Source organism: Dryobates pubescens, chromosome 1 (genome assembly GCF_014839835.1).
Source record: "Dryobates pubescens isolate bDryPub1 chromosome 1, bDryPub1.pri, whole genome shotgun sequence".
NCBI lineage: Eukaryota > Metazoa > Chordata > Aves > Piciformes > Picidae > Dryobates > Dryobates pubescens.
The window spans coordinates 20,120,036-20,143,723 of NC_071612.1; the positions used below are offsets into that span (position 1 = coordinate 20,120,036).

Genomic DNA, 23,688 nt, shown 5'->3' on the forward strand with positions numbered 1-23,688 from the left:
TAGATGCAGAATGAAGGTCTTCCATACACACTTTCAAATATCCTAACTTCCTATTAAGAATGCCCTGAAACTAACTTAAGTATATCCTAGACATGTACGTGTAATAAATTGCCTACAAAAAGTATTTAATTTAAATAATCAAGTGCAGCTTTTTACTGTGTAGTCCGTAAGCAGCAACTTGAACTTAGGGTCTTTGAACCACGTAGCAAAGATCTCATGAACCTGAACAAGAAAGTCCAGAGTGATAGCAAAAGAATGCTGGCTTTCATATGCAGTCCACTCTAGATATCTGTCATATGTGCCAATAAGTTAAGGACTGTTTCTGAGACACCAAAGAATGTAAAATGCATACAGAAATGAAGACTAAGTGAATAGGGGTGACTAGAGTCTGAAACTCAGAACGGGATACAAATATGGAGGGGCAGAAAGGCTTCTGAGATTAGAAAACCAAAGGGATTAGGACGTCTCAATTTGATCAGATATGGTTAGCAAAACAGTTCCCTTGCACTTAGTAATTTACAGCATTTATGATACCAGAAGTACATGAAAAAAAAAAAAATAGAAAAGGACTGCAGTACAGTAAGGCAAGGAATACAAATTTGCTGATTCAACTTTCAACAGCTCTAGCTTCAAGAGCACACAGCCACTTGTGTGACACAACTAGGAAATTCCTTGAAAACATTTTTGATATAAGGAAAAAAACTGAAAGATGATGTGAGCAACTGAGGCCAAGAGAATATGTTTCTAAGGAAAAACATAGAAGTACGCAGAGGTGAGAAACAAGAGAGGCAGGGAGCTTGACATTAGGCTTTGTGATGGAGACTATGCTACAGGGCAGGATAGCTTCTAAAGCTGGAAGCTTAAATTAATTTAGCCATGGGGTTTTTTGTTCCAAACAGATCTTGGATGCAACAATCCAGATTAGATTACTGTAATACATTCTACAAGGGGCTACATATTACAACTGCTTGGAAACTGAAGCTAGTAGAGAATGCTTATTAAGCTCATTTTCATGCTAGGAGTATTAGACCTGCACTCCAGGATACACACCGGCTGCCAAAATGTTTCCAGGTGGAATTTAAGAAAGATTTCCAACTCTCAAGCCAAAAATGAAGAGAATAAGTATAAGTTTTTAATGCAACACTGCAAAATTATTCTTTTTTCCCATTTTTTTAAGGACTAGTAAAAATGGTTAATATTACAATGTTATTGACACGGTGGCACTCAATCCCCAGAAATTTATTTATATCAAATAAAAATCATATGCACCAACATTAAAAGGGAACACACCATGAGTCACTGTAACACGACCACGTGTACAGGTAGAGCAGAGAGAGAGTTGTCCTATTGCTTGTCAAGTTTTTTTATACCTTCTGCAGGTTTAGGTCCAGACATGTGAAGACAAAACACACTGCCAACCTCTTCTTCTCCCTAAACAGAGAAGTGTAGGCCATCCTGCAACATGTTGCCCATAACAGCATATGATATCAAGTAATAGTTATAACAATAACATCATTAAACCAAAATGTCAGTACCTGAACTGAAGGGCATCACATTCAAAATCTGCACATTTCAAGCAGTCTGTCTGTGTATCTTTCTTCCAAGCAACCAGTGGCACACCCTTCTCTTTAAAGGGGGTATAAATTCATGGATACATCTAGCACAATGACTTTTTGTCATGACTTGACTTATTGGAAATTACTTTTTCTTTGTTACAAATATGCACTCAAATATACATGTATATACTTTACAGTCTTATGCTTGTATTTCTCTATATAAATGTAGTATATAAATTGGAAAATTCAGAATTATCCATAGAAAGTGAGAAGCATTTCAATATTAATGCCGTACATTCAACTATCTCCACAATTCGTGAGAAAACTTTCAAAAACCCTTCCTAGCATTCAGTAAATTAAATGGCAGTTACATTACAAATTGTACCACTTGTGTTCCTATGAAACTAAAAATACCTTTTGATGATTTGCTAGCTTATTATTTTCTCAGCTTATTATTTGCTAGCTTATTATTTTCCATGGTTTCAAATTACTAGCAGTATGTTTGATTACGGTCATCAAAACCAACATATCTAGAAGGGGAAATACAGGTTTGCATGGCACATGGCAATCAAATTACTGTACAAAACAATGTTGTACAGAATGGTAAATAAAACAACACAGAAAGCAAAAAATACAATTAAATCCATAACTGAAAAATGTAAGCTAAAGCAATGGCAAGAGTTCATTCATGATCATTGACAGTGCTATTCTCAAAGACTATTTCAACAAGGACTTTGCTATGGCTCTCCTGTTTGCTTGCTTTACAATTAAATATTTGAGGTGTTAATCCATCTTTCAGAGTTCATGGAAATTTAGGGATGGCAGTACTTCAGGAGAATACCTACTCCAAACCCAGTACTACAAGACAAGATGAAATAAAGCTATTATCTCATGCCACAGATATTCATCTAATCTGTTCTTAATCTCCAACAAAGGAGTTTCCATTACATCTATGTGAAAGAATGTCTACATTTTCTTTCCATGTGCAGGTTCATTAGACTCTTAGTGAAAATGTTTCTTTTTTCTTTCTTTTTTTTTCTTTTAAATAACTAAACCAGTTATTCTTTGTAAAATTAAATTTACTACTCCTAGTATTTCTCCAGTATACAGTGGAACACAATTGATCATCATCTTCTTTAAAACAACATTTTATGTATTGGAAGACTTATGTCTCCCCTTCAGCACTTCTAGACTAAACAGTCCCAGTTCTTTAAGCGTTCCTCATAGGTCATGTTCTCTGAAACGCCTTTCATTCTTGTTGCTCTCCTTTTGTGCCTTTTAATACTTTGTCTGTCTTTAAGCATGTGATCAAAACTGTATACAGCTTTTCAGATGAGATCTCAAGTGCTCGAAAGAACAGATAATTGCTTCCTGCTTCTTTTCCAGTATTACATCTATCCCAGAATTAGATCCAACTTCACTGCAAAGGTATTTCATTGCACAATCCAGATTCCTTTTTCCGTGCTCTTGTCTCACCGGTTCATATGACTTCTTCCTTGTAAATGGACTTGTCCTTGCTGAAATTCTGATTACTTATTCTAGACTTTCACTCCAGTTTATGGAGCAGCTTACTGAGCAGCTTAACTGCTCCTACTATGTCTACAGCTTCTTGCAGGTTGGTTCATTACCAATAATATTGATGTCTGTTTGTATTTTGTCACTGAAATAATTTCTAAAAAATACTCCACAGAAACAGATAAAGGACAGACCTCTTTAGAATCCTGCTGTAACTATTCCTCTTGTCTGACAATGAGGATGTCTGTAGCATGTTATTTGTACCGGCTTTACACCCATGTCATAGCAATTTCACAGTCAATTAAAATAATATTATTTAGAGTTACAGGTTTTATTATTGTAGTGCATTTTACATGACATGTTAATTACATTACAAATCAATGTATTTATATGTATGTTACAAATATATGGTGGGAAAATGTTAAAGGCTTTATGAATTCAAAGTACGTTACAGCTACCACTTTCTCCTTTAGCCATAAAGCCAGTTACCCTATCAAAGGAAATTAGATTTGTTTGATATAATTTGTCCTGTACAAATACTAGCAGACTATTGAATGGATATGATATGTAAGAGTCATCCAGACCTGCATTCTGTTTTAGAGAGTGGCCCCAAATGGTCAGCTAGGAAAGCATGCAAGAATACAGTGAGTACATAGTGCTAAACATTCTCATATTTTCAAGAATGTAATAAAAAATAGTTTATCTGGTCTAGGATAGGAACAACCAGTTGATGGTCAGGAAAAGAGGAAATGGTTGAAGTGATCTGATATATACTGAGATGGATATACAGGTAATGTCACACAGTCCAATATAGACATCAAGCTACTGAAAGTGAACAGTAAAATGACTGCTGGATTTCTATTGATTCACTGATTAACAATTACTTTAATACTCTAGAAAGTTATGGAATAAAGTTATTCATATACCCTTATACATCTTATTTGTAAAGATGAGAGCAATTTGCCTTTCTTGAGCCTCCAAGGATTTCCTGCATCCTGTGTGAGAGTTATTGAATATAAGTAGTTCAGAGTGAAACAGAACACTAGTACAGTAATACTAGTAAAATAGCTACTATGTTATGTGCTCTACCTTTCATTATGTACTCACTTGCATCATTCATATAATTTCTTAAATTTTTTAAGTTCTGGAAGATGTTTTAATTCAGACTTTCATTACACTTTTTATCCATTGTGCACTGAATAGCTCTCTTATTGTTTTGCCCCTCAAATTTTCTTTACAGGTTCAAGTTCGCTGAATGAGTTGAATGCTTTGGTAGCACAGGGATTATCCTTTTATTCACATCTCTTGCCTTCATTCTATTTTTCTCATTGGATTCCTTGTAGAAAGTCAAATCCTTTTTTATTTCATGGTCATTTTCAGACACGTTTGCCTTCTTTTATAAACTCAGCCAACTTATCTCTGATAATCAAAGTTACATAGTTGCTTTCCGTCCCATCTCCCTCCACCCCCCCAGCTGGAGCTCAGTTAACTATCTTGTCTACTTAAAAACACATCAATATAGATTTTAAGATATATCTATTATTTGAAACCTTCAACAGAAAGATACTTTCAAAGCCCATTTAGAATGGCTGGTTTACAAGTTGCCAAAAGGCACAGGTTTTCCAGTACCAATGGTGAACCCATTTACTTTCAATAAACAAACAAAAAAATATTCCAAAAACAGTGAATGCTTCTGAAATCATTATTAATCACTATGGAGCAGTTTCTTCAGTGATATTCTACTGAAAACACTGTTGTGAGATGCTGAAAATAGCAGCAAAACTTCTAAGGAAAGATAGGGATGGAAAATATAAGACACCAGACAAAGATGTAGAGTGTTTAAATTGTTTTACATACACGAATATATACCAGAGCTATTTGTTTCACTTCTAAGAAACCATCATTAGCATATTTATCTTATCTTGAAATATCAAAACAGTCAAATTATAAACCTGAAGATGAAAAAAGAGGTGACTAACCTGATCTGGAGAGGGTCTGTGGTTGGTGTGTTGTGGCCTCCCAGGAGATCGGTGATGGTGGTGGTGGTGATGGTGGTGGTAGTGATGATGGTCATCATCATAGTTATCTGCCATCAGTTTCATTCTATTTTGTGTCTGTTTAAGATGTAAAGTGAAACAATTCTATTATGTATTGGAATATATTACTCTAACAGTATTTTGGTAAGATCTCATATAGGAATATTTGAGTATAACAAAATCTAATGTGAGAAAAACTATGAACCACAAGGATCACAGGAAATCCTGACATATCTTTTTAGCAATTTTGGGGGTTTTTTTGTAAATGTCACAATGCTTCTCAAGCACTTCATATGATATCCATTAGAAGGCCCATAGAAAACTGTGATCTGTACACAGTTCAGTTAAAAACAAATACCAAACCACATCAAAACCTTAAGTCATCCACCATAAAATGATAGAGGAAACACCAAAGATCATATGTGTACATGGTTTAGCCAATATGAGCATCTCTATAGCACTAAAAGAGCATCTCCTCTTCATATTGCAGATTAAATGTCCTCACCTGGTCAAGTGGTGGATTCCTTTGAACGGGGATTGCACTGGCACTATATGGTACATATGCAAATTTTTAATACTAATTTGCTGCAATTAGAACTATATTTTATCCTTACCAGATAAAAAGCATACAACTGTATGAATTTTAGATATGAATTTCTACCAATTTTGCCAAAAGACCAACACGGTCTGAATCATCATAGTTGCTCTGTTTGTCTTCAGATTCTAAAAGGAAGGCTTTTTTGAACAAAGGAGTGGAAAAGATGGAGAATTAATAGACAAATAATAACCCACTTACTGTAAACACTGTAATACCCTGCCTCTTTGGGGAAGCTCCTAACATTTTATTAGTTTATTTTCTTATCAATGAACAGCCTTAAATTTCCTACCTTTCAACTGTATTCCATAAAAGAATGCAAAAGTTAAACATGATGATATATGCAATCCTAAAAGTGTCCCCTGTAATGAGGTGTTGGGGATTAGACCTGTCATGGGATAAGAACTGTAAATGAATGATGTCATCCTTCTAATTTGGTGCTGAAATATAAATAAACCACTTCTAATGTTTCTTCCTTTTGGATGCCAGACTGCAGTAAAATGTGCACAAAGAAACATTAATGCTGTAGTAGGCTTCCTTTAGTGTGCCTATTCTGGAAACAGAATACATACAAAATGTGAAATGAGAATTTATTTTCCACTCAAGTGATCATCAAACCATCCACACTTCTACATGACTTGGAACTGTTATTACTTTCTTAAAATAATGCTAATATCATATTTTGCAAACTATCATGTTTAAAAGCCTTTTGATTTTATTTATTAGCTTTTCACAACAGTAATGAATAAGATTTTGAAGTTCTGTTTGTCTTTCCTTCTGCTATTATCAGTGTTATATTTCCGCACTGAACTCTATTTTCCAGGTATGCTTAGCTTTGATTTAGGAAGTACAAAACATGGCATGATTTCAAACGCATTAGGACACTATTTCAGTACAGACTGTGAGGGAAAAATACCACCTACTGACTTGGAAATGCCATCATTTCCTGCAACATCTTCAAGATTTCCTATTCAAGAACAGCCAAGATGTTTTCTTACATCAATTATGAATGTACAACAGATTATTTAATATGACATTTCTGGATGATAAGAAACTTGGTCTTGGAATGCACAGTTCCTGAAAATTAGAGTGATGACTGCTCATGCATTTAAACTGTGCCATATCTTATCTGCATTATAGGTTACTCTGCACAAATTACTCAAGGTCTGAATTAGTTCAAAATTGTATCCATGCTTTCCTTTCAAAACTATTATTTTTATACAGTTTTCCTAAAAACAGGTTTCTTAAAAACTATGTAGCCACAGCTCTGAACACAGAATTATCATACCAACAGTTCTTTTTTGGAAATACCTGGTGAACACCATGATTTACACTAGGAATGAAAAAAAAAAGTTAACTTGTACAATACAATTAATTAACTGTGTCTACAACAAACCATGCATAGCCTTATTAGTTTTAGCCTAAACAGTTTCCACAGACCTTTTTTTCCTTTAAATTTGTTGAGTATATTCAATAAATGCAGCATCCATTTTGAAATAAAAAAGTGACTGCAAAATAAAAAGCAGCTGAAATCTAGGTACACAGGTATATTAACCCTTAGGGGATGAAACAGTTGTCTTAGGAAACAGTGATACTGAATGATCAAAGTTGTCAAGGTGTGTGATGGTACATGCACTGACTTTTTAACCCATTGTTACAGTTTGAAGAAGGAACTTTAGCATAGTCCCTGACTGCAAAGACTGAAAATAAATTACCATTGGAAGTAAAAGGAAAATAATGATAAGGTCTATATAATTCATTGGATTGCTAATGGGAATATAGAACAAAGCATAAACAGTTCATTCTTTTCTTCTGCTTGCAACTTTCCTCTCTCTCTCTCTCTCTCTTTCATGGCCTTGCCAGGGTATCTCCATTTTGACTACTGTGTGAGGTAATGGGAAGAAAGGAGGGAGTTGGGAAGGAAGTGAGCAGGTCCTCTGGATCCATCTGGGGGGGAGGTTCTGAGGAGTTTCTGCATTGTTTATAAATTGTATATATATAATATTGTACATACAGTATATATTTTGTACATATTCATGGCATTTCATATTTCTAGACTGCAGTTTGCTTGTAAACAGAGCTTCATGTGCTTCCATCCCAAACTGAGATGGTCTGGCAATTTCATTTTGGGGGGGGTAATTCTCCGAATTAGTTGGGGGGTAATTTCAATCCACCACACCCATTTACCAAAGAATTTATGATCTAGCCGTCTAAGAAAACTGACAGTTATTTTTTGTCCTCCTAAAAGTCTGTTGGGTTTAAGTAAGGATCACCTGAAGTGAAATTAAAGTCTTTGATTGACTGGTAACAGACTAAATAGCTTAACAGCAATCTGTAACTGTAAAACTATAATATTAAAACTGTCTTTTAGAAAATATTTTAGCAAGGTGGCAAAAAGCAGCTATGCTTTGATCTGTCATCTGGATGAAGTTAATAACAAAACTCTCGTGAATGAGGTTCAAATAAGAAAAAATAGTAAGATGTGTTGCTCTGGGATATAGGTGTAATATCATTCAATAGGTATTACTTGCTCTGGATTTTCTTCTAAATCTCTTTTCACTAAATGGAATTTGAAATATTTCTAGAATATTCATTTTCAATAGGGTAGGATTTCTCCCTGTATAATATGGAACAAAGGCAGATATAAAAGCCTAGAAGCTCTCCTGGAGATACTCTGGTGCAATTATTAGAGCATGGAATTTAAAATCTAGAGCTCTACATTCCAGCTTTAATTCTAGCTTTTACTTCTATTTCTTGCAATCTCACTATGTGAAAATAATCATGCTACTATTTCCACAAAGCTAATATCTGAGGTCTTCATGTGGCAGATGTTTAGTTCTAGTCTTCCTGATTTTAACTAATGAATTATTTAATCAGTTTTTTTGTCCTATATGAATAATTTTAGAAAACACAAATAAAAACTGTTATAACTTTGAAATCCAGAAGATAAATATGTAAAAAGTTGTCTGCTTAAGATTGTATATTTCATCAAATTTATCCAAAAGTTGCATAAACGTAGTGGAATTAGCCTGACTCTAATCAAAGCATTTCCAGTATGAATCCAATGCTTCAGGCCTGAATTCCACTAGCTGAGGGTTAAAAAACTGTTTGTTAATTAAGCCAGTTCTGTACTTGCTCTCACCAAATAAAATCTGTTTTCACATCAGAACAGTATTTTTTCACATTCTTTGAATACTGTTGCTGTCTGAAGACAAATGAAGAATTTCTTATCATTTCCACTGTGGCACAAAAGTTACTAACTGCCATAGAATAAAATTCACAGCTGATTTGTTATTTGGTGAGTTAAAGTGAATTGAATATTGGACAAAAATACTGCACTTGGCCTTAAATACCATTAAAATTTATCAAATCACATTTATCACTCACAATGTGTTGAAAGACTAGAAGAGTTTTCATGAAATGAAGACATGAAAATAGAACATATTGATTCATTAAAAAATACAGAATATTCCACTGTTAAGCTTGTGTGATGGAGGAATACAACCTGGAAAAGTAGCTACAAAAAGTATTTCAGAAGGTAATACAGGATGTTTAGTTTCTAATTAAGCTTTATTGAGACTTTTCAAATCAAAGTGATCACAGACTACACTGAAAATTAAAATTAAGTGCCATTTAAAGACTGTATAAATAGAACTTTATAAACTTCACTGCCTATTTTATTTTTTTTAAACTCTTCACCAATTTCTATTTATTTCCATCACTAAATATTTTTCTAAGGACAAAAATAAGAAGTTCAAGTTCCAATCTTGAAGCAACATCACTGTTTTTCAGTTCCACCCTGTTGGAGCATCTCAAGCTTACTAAAGATACATGTGTCCTCCATAAGTGGTTTGATAATAAGCCAAATAATAACCTTTTTCACCATCTAGAAAGGAGATGTCATTGCTAACTTTCAGCTGAAAATTCTTTTACTTAAACTTCTTGATATACTTGAGATTTTTGAGCACTGGTTCGCTAATTATCTAGCCACAGCAAAATAAGGGAAATCACAAGGCTATTATTGTTTAAAAGCCTAACTCTATGACTGCTCTCAATTCACTTTAATGGTAGCAGACCTCTTGAATCAACACATGATTAAATGAGACAAACTTTTATAATATGGCCCACTGTGGTTTTGACCAAAGGACTTGTGTCATTTTTCCACAAGCCAAAGAATCTGTAAACTGACCATTGCTCTGAAGGACCTCTTGCCAATACTGGAGCTAGTGGACTTCAATATTCAATATCATTCAAACTTATTCCAGAGCTTGTATTATTTTAAGCTAAGTATTCAAGACACTTCCAACAGCATAACACTCGCAACACAATGATAATGATTCCCAAAATAAATTCTATTCTTGTCTTCTATCATTAGCAATGTATGATAATAATCAATTCAAGCTTTTTGCTTGCTTTTGCGGTAAATTTGTAGATATCAAGACAATTTCAATAGAAAAATCTCATAGGTCATGAAGGCTAAATTTGCAAGCACTCATCAGGAACCAAAAGACAGGAAAAAACACTACAGTATGGTAGCTGACTAGGAACTCCAGATGCTAACTATCATAATCATAAACGTATGCGTGTTGGAATGCATCACTACAGGGTAGAATTGTTTTACTGAGTGCTTTAATTATGTATTTTCTTTTTATAACATCCCTGTAATGTAATCTATTCTTATATTCTTACACTTAACTGTATTTTAACATGGGTTTTGCTGCTTAGTTTCCTGCCTCCATTGAGGACCACAATTAATTTTTTCCCTATTAAAATTCCAAATGGGCTAATAAGCATGTTTTTCTTTTCCTGTTACAGTGTATGACTTGTCTCAGAAAGTGTAAAAGACATGATGCATACAGGCCAAAAGTCTGAATGATTGTAGAAAAATTTGGCTATTCCTCATCTAGCACTTTTTAATTTTTACCCCATTAATGACAGGACTGTTGCATACAAAGTAAACAACACAGTAAAACGTCTATGCTAAGAAAGCATATACAATTTTCTTTTTCACATCTCTATCTAGTTATATATTAAAGTTAATTCATGTAATGTTTTGTGCTAAAATCTTATCATACTTATCATTTGTAACCTGTGTGTAACCAGAATGCTTGTCCTTCAGGCCTTGCCTACCCTCCCCAGTGTCATGGGACAGAGAACAGGAACAAAGAAACAGTACAGAGTATTTTCCAATTTTTCATGAAATCCAACCTTCCTCCCAAGTTAAACACAGAAGCAATTGCTGTTCAAATTGCTGTGCGGCAATGGAAAGCAGCTTGCAGAGCAGACCTTTTCAAAGACTTGAATCTGATAGTTTAGTGTTGAACATGAGCATGAAAGTTTTACATATATCTTGGTGCATTTTAAATTGGAGTACTCTTTAGCTGATACTAACAACCATTACACCTGCTGCTTTGAAACATAACAATATGTGCCTGCCTTATACTGAAAGTTAGGGCTCAGAACAAGCCTCTCACTTCACAAGGATAACAGTCATACAAAACCAGCCAGGATATTAGACACTTGACAGACCAAGGCAGGCAGCAGTTCCAAGTGCTATTCCAAGTAGTTATCTGAAGTACTAAGGCCAAATTTCAACTTTCCTGACATTTGTGATTGAATAAAATTATGTTAACTTGAAAATGGTCTATCTGACTTTTCAGCTTCAGTTTCTGCAAAGGCTGTGTCTTTGAAGGCTTTTTAAGTTCTGTGAATTAAAAGTATGTCTTGAAACACAGGAAATAGAATAATACAGCACTCTCAGTAATGTATAGGCTAAAGTCATGCTAAAAGTATTTGTCAAAGTCCTACTACTAAACTTGGTAATTACATAGAAGTATGTAAGAACATAGACACAAAGAAGTGGGTTAAAAGGCATAATTAAAGCTCTGAAACAGAAGCTGCCTGAGGACAACTCAGGCCAGGCTGTACTAAATGCTGACAAGCAATGTAAGAAGGCAAGGGTCTCTGGGATTTTTTTTTCCTTTTTTTCTTTACAACAGGAAATAACTCATTAAAAAGATACTTCCCTGTAATAATTATTTAAACCAGACATGAATCAGAAACCTCAATAGCTAAAAAGGACCTTTGAAACTGCAAATCTGTTAGTAGCACTGCTTGTCTTTCAGCATCTTTAATGTCCAAATAGTTAATTTCAGCTGTAATTTTTGCAGTTTCATTACCAAGCCCAGTTCTCTCATTTGTATCATATAGAAAATACAGTCTAAGTTGAAATGACATTTCTTCCATTGTATGCATAGAATACATAGAATACATAGAATACATAGAATACATAGAATAAACCAGGTTGGAAGAGACCTTCAAGATCATCGCGTCCAACCCATCACCAATCCAACACCGCCCAAGCAACTAACCCACAGCACCAAGCACCCTGTCAAGTCTTCTCCTAAAAACCTCCAGTGATGGCGACTCCACCACCTCCCCAGGCAGCCCATTCCAATGTGCAATCACTCTCTCTGTATAGAACTTTTTTCTAACATCCAGCCTGAACCTCCCCTGGCGCAGCCTGAGACTGTGTCCTCTTGTTCTGGTACTGCTTGCCTGGGAGAAGAGACCAACATCTGTCTGTCTACAACCTCCCTTCAGATAGTTGTAGAGAGCAATAAGGTCACCCCTGAGTCTCCTCTTCTCCAGGCTAAGCAACCCCAGCTCCCTCAGCCTCTCCTCGTAGGGCTTATGTTCCAAACCCCTCACCAACTTTGTTGCTCTTCTCTGGACTCGTTCCAGCAAGTCAACATCCTTCCTAAACTGAGGGGCCCAGAACTGGACACAGTACTCGAGGTGCGGCCTAACCAGTGCAGTGTACAGGGGCAGAATGACCTCCCTGCTCCTGCTGGCCACACTGTTCCTGATGCAGGCCAGGATGCCATTGGCCCTCTTAGCTGCCTGGGCACACTGCAGGCTCATGTTCAGTCTACCGTCGACCAGCACCCCCAGGTCCCTCTCAGCCTGACTGCTCTCCAGCCACTCTGACCCCAGCCTGTAGCTCTGCATGGGGTTGCTGTGGCCAATGTGCAGAACCCGGCACTTGGATGTGTTAAATCTCATGCCGTTGGACTCTGCCCATCTGCCCAGCCTGTCGAGGTCCCTCTGCAGAGCCTCTCTACCCTCCAGCAGATCAACTCCTGCGCCCAGCTTGGTGTCGTCAGCAAATTTACTGATGATGGACTCGATGCCCTCGTCCAGATCATCAATAAAGATGTTAAAGAGCATGGGGCCCAGCACTGATCCCTGGGGCACACCACTAGTGACTGGCTGCCAGCTGGATGTGGCACCATTCACTACCACTCTCTGGGCTCGGCCCTCCAGCCAGTTCCTAACCCATCGCAGTGTGGTCCCATCCAAGCCATGGGCTGACAGCTTGGCCAGGAGCTTGCTATGGGGAACGGTGTCAAAGGCCTTGCTGAGGTCCAGGTAGACTACATCCACAGGCCTCCCCACATCCACCAGGCGGGTCACCTGATCATAGAAGGAGATCAGGTTGGTCAGGCAGGACCTGCCCTTCCTAAACCCATGCTGGCTGGGCCTGATCCCTTGGCCATCCTCTAAGTGTTGTGTGATTGCACTCAGGATGACCTGCTCCATAATCTTTCCTGGTACTGAGGTCAGGCTGACAGGTCTGTAATTCCCTGGCTCATCCAACCGGCCCTTCTTGTGGATGGGTACCACGTTGGCCAGCTTCCAGTCAGCTGGGATCTCTCCAGTGAGCCAGGACTGATGAAAAATAATGGAGAGTGGTTTGGCCAGCTCATCTGCCAGCTCTCTCAGCACCCTAGGATGGATCCCATCTGGTCCCATGGACTTGTGGGGGTCCAAGCTGCTGAGGAGAGCTCCTATCACTTGCTCATGGAACAAAGGGAAACCATGCAGCTCCCTGGCTCCCTCTGCCAGTTCTGCAGGCCAGCTGTCTGGTAGACGTTCTTTCCAGGTAGTAAAAACTGAGGTAAAGAAGGTGTTAAGTACCTCTGCCTTTTCCTCATCCTGTGTTACAACATTTCCTTCTATGTCAACAATAAAACAAATTTCATTACGTCTTGGAAAACAGAGCAAAATGGAGACAGTCCCACAACACTGTCTAGATATGCTTTATAGAGATATATATGTAACTATATTCTATATAATCAATTTTTCTTTGATGCTAGATTGTAGAAGTTATACATTTAGCCTGGAGAAGAGGAGACTCAGGGGTGACCTTATTACTCTCTACAACTACCTGAAGGGAGGTTGTAGACAGACGGATGTTGGTCTCTTCTCCCAGGCAGCCAGTACCAGAACAAGAGGACACAGTCTCAGGCTGCACTAGGGGAGGTTCAGGCTAGATGTTAGGAAAAAGTTCTATACAGAAAGAGTGATTGCACATTGGAATGGGCTGCCTGGGGAGGTGGTGGAGTCACCATCACTGGAGGTTTTCAGGAGGAGACTTGATGGGGTGCTTGGTGCTGTGGGTTAGTTGTTTGGGTGGTGTTTGATTGGTTGATGGGTTGGACGCGGTGATCTTGAAGGTCTCTTCCAACCTGGTTTATTCTATGTATTCTATGTATTTCATTCACCATCACAGAATCATGAAAGTTTGACACCCAATTTTTACAATACTTTTTAAATAACTGGCTACTTAGCACCATACTTATAATCAACTGTTGATTATATTTAGCCTTCTTATCACAGGGCACTTTGTAGTAGAATTTAAGGACTTGCTTCAAAAATGTCTTATGGGGAAAAAAAATAAACAAAACCCAAACCAACCAAACAAAAAAAACCAACACACACACAAAAAAAAAACCCTCGCCAAAACCACACAAAACCAAACCAAACAAACCAACCCCACACCTTTTTGGCTTGGAAGTTCACTCATACACAGTGGAGATACTTATGCATATCTGAGATACTTCACACATTTTCACATATTGACCTAGCCAGATCAAAAATTACTAACTTCCAGTGTTAATACAGACACTATTTTATATCTGAATTACTTTTTCCACTTAAGATTTTGAGTCTTAAAGAAATTGCACAAAGTGCATTATGAGAACTATAGCTATTGAGATTATCGCCAGTGAAACAGAGTTTCATTAGACATGGCCAAGCTTAAGACATGGTATAAATTTTAAAGCAGATCCAACAACTACAAACAGGAAAGGACTTACGTATCAGGCTTGTGATGCCTTCAGGACCTTATTGCTTATAAGGCTACAAGGCAAAGATGTGATGTCTCTACTTGGAAAAATGTTTGTATAAAAATACCATGTGGAAGAATTTGGAATCCTGAGACCATGAAGTGGAAAGAGTGATGTCATGTCCAGCTATGGCTTTTCTATGGACTCGTCTATGAGTCCTTTTACTTCTACAACACGCAGTTTTATATCTAAATGAGAATATGTGAAATATGTGAAAGTCTTGTGTGAGCATTGCCAACATTGTCAGTACAACACACAACATTTCTTCTGATTTAACTAATTTGATCAGGTAAAGGGCATTAACTACACAAACCTGTTCTTCTTACTATGTGCCATACGGAGCCTGCTGTGCTAAGCTATAGGGAGAAGTGGCATTATGCTGTTTGACCCCTAGACTAATCTGGTCCACATTGGGTTTATATCTAAGCTGCTTGTGGTTGGCAAAATTGACAACTACAGTCTCAAATTAAAAAATATTTGATTTGCATATACAATCATAGCAACATTACTAATAAACAATACTGTAGTATTCGGTGTTCTTATAATATTGCCACCTGTGGAATTCAAGGAAGTCAAAACATTACCTTTGACAACATCAGGAACCGAAGTAACAGTGATTAGGAATCAAGAGTACAAGGACAGTGCTACTGATCACAGGTCTACAGATGATAACCTCTCTACAGATATCATAAGAAACGCTTGTTAAACATTAGAAGGCTTAAATGCAATTCATTAATGCACAGTTTTGCAAAGGAATGTTTTGGGCTGCCAGAATAATCACAACACATTCTAAGCATATTCTTTTTCTTATACAGTAAGAAAACCACTTTCAGTTTTGTAAAAAACACAATATAATACACCTTACTCTTAACAGGGAAATTATACCTTGGTTTTTTATTGTTAATCTTGAGTGCTTGATGTTACCACCATAATATGCCATTACCACCATTTCTCATATACTTAACTAGAACAGTATACATAACGCAACACATTGCCTTAGTTCTATTTTATTTCTTTGCTGCTGAAAGACTACTTTGAAATATTTAGATGTCAAAGAGTAAGCAATACTTCCATGTATTACATGCAGGGCAAAATACTGCAAATGGTTGATTTGCTGAGAAAGGGTGGTCACACAGGTTTTTTTACAATCTTTAATTTTTTTCTCACACTTTTTGTTTCATTAGCAACATGCTCGTGTGATGAAATACAGAGTAGTGAACTAACAGACTAGAGAAGACTGCCAAACACCAGCTTTGCCTCTGGCCAGAGTATTCTATACACCTGCGGTCTTGGGAACACTGGAAAGGTTTCTAATTCCATGTTTTGAGAAGAAAAATAAAATGCTCTCGAGGAGTTAGAGGACCTTGCGTTTTAGCCAACTTGACTTACATTTTTGGCTCTATATCCCAGAAGCGAAAAGAGACAACTGGGAAATTTTCTCGCAGTATCCAAGTCCACAATTAATCACTAACATAGCAGTGTCTTCTGTTCTTACCAAAATCACTTGAGACATTCTAAAAATGGACTTCAATTATTTCATGAAGGATTGCATCACTATACAGATTTCTCTAAAAATAGCTGTCTCGGAATTCTCAAAAAGAATCTTGGCCAGGGTAATTATAAATATTATGTAACCACTCAGCCAAGACCTCATGATGATTTTGCTTAATACTGTATTTCTCATAGGGTATTTTTTAAGCCTACTACAAAGATCTACAGCTCTGAAAATACAATATTTGGTGTATGAATGAAAACAATTCCAGTGGTTCTGTTTTTCTGGGAGTGCATTACTATGCTTCCTATTTATTTAAATCATTACACGATATTTAACTGACAGATTGCAGCTGCTAAATTGCGTTTAAGCCATTACTATTAAATATGCTTATTTCTTATGGACGGTGTTTGCAATACAGAGGTCAGTGTTACTGCTACTAATTTTACAAGTGGATGCACCGTGATACAAACAATTTTCCTAGGTTATCAGAATATAATCTGAAAAATCTGTAAAAGACAGACAGCACTTGAGAGGAAAGTAATACTTAGGTAGTTTACTTAAATGACATATGTTCTCATTCTCCTGATTTCTTTTTCAGCATGAAGAAATGCAACAAATTAGTTAAAAATCAATGTCTTGGTATCTTACAATCTATTTGACATTCTCAAAGGCCAGAAATAGTTGAATAGAAAAAACAGATAAAAGCATTCAACTCAGCTCAGGTCCAGCCAACATGGATTTAGGAAGGGCAGGTCCTGCCTCTCCAACCTGATCTCCTTCTATGATCAGGTGATCCATCTGGTGGGTGTGGGGAGGCCTGTGGATGTGGTCTACCTGGACTTCAGCAAGGCCTTTGACACTGTCCCCCACAGCAAACTGCTGCCTAAGCTGTCAGCTCATGGCTTGGACCACAACACTCTGTGCTGGGTTAGGAACTGGCTGGAGGGCTGAGCCCAGAAAGTGATGGTGAATGGTGCCACATCCAGCTGGTGGCCAGTCACCAGTGGCATCCCCCAGGGATCAGTACTGGGCCCCATCCTCTTTAACATCTTCATTGATGATCTGGATGAGGGGGTTGAGTCAGTCATCAGCAAATTTGCAGATGACACCAAGTCAGGAGCAGATGTTGGTCAGTTAGAGAGTGGAAGGGCTCTGCAGAGGGACCTCGACCGACTGGACAGATGGGCGGAGTCCAATGGTATGGCATTTAACAAGTCCAAGTGCCGGGTGCTGCACTTTGGCCACAACAACCCCATACAGAGCTACAGGCTGGGGTCAGAGTGGCTGGAGAGCTGCCAAACAGAGAGGGACCTGGGGGTGCTGATCGACAGCTGCCTAAATATGAGCCAGCAGTGTGCCCAGGTGGCCAAGAAGGCCAATGGCATCCTGGCCTGCGTTAGGAATGGTGTGGCCAGCAGGAGCAGGGAAGTCATTGTGCCCCTGTACTCCGCACTGGTTAGGCCACACCTTGAGTCCTGTGTCCAGTTCTGGGCCCCTCAGTTTAAGAAGGACATCGAGACACTTGATGTGTCCAGAAAAGGGCAACAAGGCTGGGGAGAGGCCTTGAGCACAGCCCTGTGAGGAGAGGCTGAGGGAGCTGGGATTGTTTAGCCTGGAGAAGAGGAGGCTCAGGGGTGACCTCATTGCCCTCTACAACTACCTGAAAGGTGGTTGTAGCCAGGTGGGGGTTGGTCTCTTCTCCCAGGCAACCAGCACCAGAACAAGGGGACACAGTCTCAAGCTGTGCCAGGGGAGGTTTAGACTCGAGGTGAGAAGAAAGTTTTTCACTGAGAGAGTTGTTTGTCATTGGAATGGGCTGCCCAGGGAGGTGGTGGAGTCGTCATTGGAATGGGCTGCCCAGGGAGGTGGTGGAGTCACCATCCCTGGAGGTCTTCAAGAGGAGATTGGACATGGCACTTGGTGCCATGGTCTAGTCATGAGGTCTGTGGTGACAGGTTGGACTTGATGATCCTCAAGGTCTCTTCCAACCTTAGTGATACTGTGTACTGTGCATTTGGTGCTAGGAGCATTAATTAAGTAATGAACTGTTTAAGAAGAGAAAAAGAACCTGAAATTTGCATTTGAAACTTTTAAAAACTTTCCTTTTTGAACACATTCTATTTCTAGCTTAATGCTACTGTAGTTTAGAGTACTACTGGGATGGCCTATGTCAGTCCGTGGACACAGTTGAATGATGGAAATCAGCACAATTGTTGATGTGGAAAACACTGAGATTTTACAACAAAAAATGTTGAATAATTAAAAAGCAAAGTTTGTAGGTGTTTTTGAGGTTGGGGGATAGGGAAGGGGTGCATTTGGGAAGCAAATGTTTTGCCTTCAAACTGAGCAATAACTGACTTCACTGTTGTAGGACAAACCACATCAAAAATATGAGACACAAAATAACATCAGGCTTATGGCATGAATGCACTAAGGTATGCCTAAGCAGGCAGTACACTGGATTTGGTTTTTTACCTGAAAAGTGCCTGTTTAGATAATAGGCTGTTACTCCTAGATATTGAAAAGCTCTTGGTATTTTGCTTCGTTTCACTGAATCTTTTATGCTCATTGCCTATGGCACAATGCTAATATTCTTCTGAAGCAACCCTAAGGAAGCTTATGGGGAGCCAATACAGCTGAAATACAAAATACAGCAGGACGCATCAGGAGTCTACCAGAGTGATTAGAGAAGGTTTTCACAGTGCAAGTCTGTGGTAAAAGTAGCTACGTTTGCATTTAGGCAACTCAATCTGAGTGCAAATCTGTGATACATTACAGAACAGCGATAAAATCTGTTTTTCTGGCCTTAATCCAGTAACAATAAAATTCTGTGAGCAACCTCCATACTTTGAGTTACTCCACTGAGTTTAATAGAATTGACCTCCTGAACCTTTAAGATATCTGCTACATACTGTGTTCTGTCTCTTTAAATATGAAGCAGGCTTTTGATGCCTACAATGATCTCACATGGTGGGAGCCACCACAGTGCTTGTACAGCATTCTGAATAGCAATTGATGAATTTGCAAATATTTTGATGTTCCAGCTAGATAAGCACCTATAAATATTACATAGTATACCAGTTAAAACCCTGTAACTCCTTTCCTTACACAGAAACCCTCAGTGGTCTTGTCAGAGTCAGCTGAAAGAACAGTAATTGCCCCTCTCCCAGTCACAGAAATATTAAGGGGGAGCATTCACATTTGTTGTATGAAGGAAAAAAATCTGACTCTGGGAAGTTCACTTTCATGAACACGATTTTACAGAGGAAGACAGTGATTACCTTTCTTATGCCTCAGAGAGCATATGCCTGGACATTCCGTGTATACAGTCAGAAATCTGCAAACCAGCATCCTAGGCTTAGAGTACAATGCTGCGCTTTTTTAGGTATTATCCATTGCAATGATCCATAGTACAGAATGATTTGCAATTGCTAGAAATACAGAATTTCCGTTTATCATCTACATGACAAAGTCTAGGTAGGATGCCACTGAAAAAGAGTGCCACAGAAACAGAGCCTCAGAGATTTTTCTGAGAGAAAGAAACTTCCTACACTGCAAACAAAAGGAAAAATCAATTCAAACTATCAGATATTTCATGATGCAACACAGAGGGCTGAAGTTTCCCAATACCTGAGAACTTTTGTGATGAGTAACATGAAATAGAGAAATGTAATTAGAAACTCCTGGGATTCTTTAAGGTCTGCATTTTTCATCCTTTTCCCTGCTGTCTTGATGAGTCATCATTTTCCTGTAGCCATGAACAGAAGGCTCCCTACGTGATGGGATAGGTAGATGCATCAAAAACCTATCTGCTATTGTGAATATACATGAAGAGAATGAAGATTTTTATCATTGCTATCATTGTTATTTTGGCTTGCAAAATTCCTCCCATAGTATAGCACAGGACCAGATCTGAGGAGCTAATGTTTAGCATTATCTTGTGAATCATCTTCCAATATTTATATATTTTTAATATTTTAATTATACATCCCCTTTCATGATTATATTAGGCTGGGGAAATTTGACATTTTCTTTCAGCAGTGTAATAGCTGTGGAAACCAGTGATGGGACAAATAAGGCCATAAGAAAAGATGTAACGCTGTAAGTGGTCATTCTCTGAAGTTCTAGTGAATCAGAAATAGATTAGGAGACGGTGTCTCTCAAAGAAACTGAGGAATAGGGTGCATATACCACAGAGCATGGAAACTGTCACTTCCTCCTGGCCCAGCATAGTCATAGCAACGAAGAGTAGCACTGACAAACCTTTGTGTTGGATGCACATATGAAAGCTTTGAGGGCTGACAGTGGTTCTCCCCAAAGGGATTAAAGAAGCATCAATGATCTCTACAACCTCTATTATCAGATGATTGTTAAGTGTAATAAAGTGGTGACCCAGTTAAACCACATTCCTGTTCCTGGTGTCTGTTTCTTTTTTTTTTTTTCCTTTCTTTTTTTTGTGGTGTCTGAGATAACAGGGAGATTATTTTGGCATCAATTTAATCTAGTTAAATGGCTTTACTGAAGATCTTTATCATTGTAAATAATGGAGGTATTTGAAGTATTTGGTTACAATTCTAACTGAAGTTATCCAGAACAATGCCTCACTAGCAATCCCCATTTGCTATTCCTTCACTCTGTCTGAAGACAGTTATGAATGTTTTGAACACTTTCCAGCAATACTTAAAAAGTACAAAGCAAAAAAATCCACAACAACCAACCAAACAGAAACAACAACAAAACCCAAAACACCCCACCAACAAACCAAACAAAAAACCCACTGAGATTGCCTGAGTCTCTGGTATACATTTTAAAAACAGCTGTGACAGGTGTCATGGAACACAGCAAAACTATGGATTAATTTACTCTTCAATAATGAAAGATAAAGGTGGTGGGAAAAGAAGATACCTACAACAGGAAATAATTGCTTTCTCTTTCCAAAGCAAACCAAAACAAAAAGTCTTAAAATCCCTAAAATTTGAGAAGTAGCATCATCTGCTCCAAGGCAGCACTCTGGGATGAAGTACTAAAAAAGCGTGAAGCACATCTGCCTATTTAGCATGTAAAATTTGAGTGAAAGGTCTCCTGGCCAGCTGACTGATATGAGATACGAATGCATCATGGCTGGAACACAGGTACTTGGCTGTAATGTCTGTAGTAAAGTCAGCATCACAAGTGGATGCCAGGTTCATGTTCAGGGGCTGTTTCCTAGTTTTATAGACCTGTGGGGGAAATCTACAATGACTGGATGCATGAGGTCAGAGCTATTGGGAATTTAGCATAGCAGCAAAATTTTCCTTGAATTTCTGTTACTGAGTACATGGAGTTCTACAGTATGCAATGCAGGATTCAGAATAAAGAATCATAACATTGACTATGCAGTATGACCTAAACATTATCAGCATGGCATGATCATTTGTAAAGTAGCATGCTGTCCGATAGCAGAGTGATAACTGCTATAGCCCAAAGAGACCAGAGTGATTTTGCCAATGGTAGCCTCCTCCTCCGCAAGCAACAATGACGGACTTCAGTAAAGTATCACAGTATCACAGTAACTAAGGTTGGAAGAGACCCCAAGGATCATCAAGTCACACAAAGGACACAACACCTCTAAACATGAAAATATCCAGCCTTATTCACTTATTCTGAAAGAGTAAAGGTATTTAACAAGATACATGGCATACAGCACAGGTATCTAGTATCTTGGTTATCAAAGATCCTTGCCTACAGTACCTCTTCCAGCTATGACTATCACCTTTTAAAAATCAGGGGGAGGATCCCCTGCACAAGTTTTAAACATTTTGATTACACAGAGAATTATAAAATCATAAAATACACTGAGTTGGAAGGGACCTCTAGAGGTCATTGAGTCCAATCCTCCTGCAGTAAAAAGGGACATCCACAACTCTAGCAGGCTGCTCAGAATCCCATCAAGCCTGACCTTGAACAGGTCCAGGGATGAGGCCTCCACCACCTCCCTAGGCAACCTATTCCAATGTTCCAGCACGCTCCTAGCAAAGAGCTTTTTCCTAGTGTCCAATCTAAATCTACCCTTCTCTAGTCCCCTTCTGGAAGGACACTTATAAGGCCTTCTCTTCTCCATGCTGAATAATCCTAACTCTCTCAGCCTGTCTGTAGGAAAAGTGCTCCAGCCCTTTGATCACTTTTTTGGTCCTCCTCTGGACCCACTTCATCAGGTCAATATCCTATTTGTGTTAAGGGCTCCAGAGCTTCACATACCAGGTTAGGTCTCACCAGAGCAAAGTGGCAAAATCACCCCTCTCAATCTGTTGACCACACTTCTTTTCATGCAGCCAAGGATGCCATTGATGGGCATCTTGGGCTGCAAGTGCACATTGCTGACTCATGTCCAGTTTTTTGTCCACCAGTAGCCCCAGGTCCTTTTCCACAGGGCTGCTCTCTATCACATCCTCCCCCAACCTATATTGATAATGAGGATTGTCCCAGCCCAAGTGCAGGACCTTGCACTTGGCCATGTTGAACCTCATGAGGTGCACCTGGGCCCATTTCTTCAGCTTGTCCAAACTTAAGTACTGCCTGGTACATGTGCACTGTGCCTAGTATGATCATTTTCCTCAATAAAGCAGAACACAAATTAAATTTGCCTGTGGTAAAAATGTATTTCTAGGCTTTGTAATTGCATAGAGTTTTATTAAACCCCAAATGACCTAGTGTTGAAGACAAAATAAATTTTCAAATTAATAACAATTACTCTAAGGATAATCACAGTTTCCAGATAACCTCTCAGACAGCCAGAAACCTTCTTAAAACTCAATTATTTTACAATAGGTAAGCAAATAATAGAACAGAAGAAGGTTAGAAAAAGTCAACAGAAGAGTATCTGCTGTCCTCTGCCTCACATAAGGAAGAAGATTGGAAGCTATATATATTGGCTGCATATAACATAAGCCAAGCAAATGTGCAGCTAAATACTTAACAACCATTGAGAAGCAATAAACACTTACGTTGAACACCTCCTACATTTCTTAACTGCTGTCACATGTCAGACCTGCCTTGAAGACTTTCAATATGAGATTAGAATACAGCAGCACAAATGAAAGGAATGTCAACTTTCTGTTGCCATGAAAGTATGAAAAGGAATGTTTCCTCACCTGCTGTTTTAGCTGATGTACTAATCTGTCCTTCTCTCGTTTAAGTGCCATTACTTCCTCCTGAGTCTTCTTTTTCTTTGAAGCAGACAGTTCAAGCAAGGCAATGTTTGCATCTTTTTCACTAATTGCAGCGAGCAAAGCTTCCTGCCTGATAAAATAATAAGAAAAAA

General features: G+C 38.3%; 1 protein-coding gene across 11 annotated transcripts in view; it reads right to left on the reverse strand.

Annotated features, from left to right (window-relative positions):
- ERC2 (ELKS/RAB6-interacting/CAST family member 2) overlaps positions 1 to 23,688 on the reverse strand; it is a 458,989-nt gene that overhangs the window by 117,979 nt on the left and 317,322 nt on the right. For all 11 annotated transcript variants that reach the window (XR_008462285.1, XR_008462284.1, XR_008462281.1 and 8 more), the window contains 2 exons: positions 23,519 to 23,666; positions 5,051 to 5,185 (listed from right to left, as the gene is read on the reverse strand). Coding sequence is in view for 1 of the 11 variants with exons in the window: in XM_054162220.1 (XP_054018195.1) it covers positions 5,051 to 5,185; positions 23,519 to 23,666 (283 nt within the window). In the remaining 10 variants the exon portion in view is untranslated. The remainder of the gene's footprint in view (positions 1 to 5,050; positions 5,186 to 23,518; positions 23,667 to 23,688) is intronic.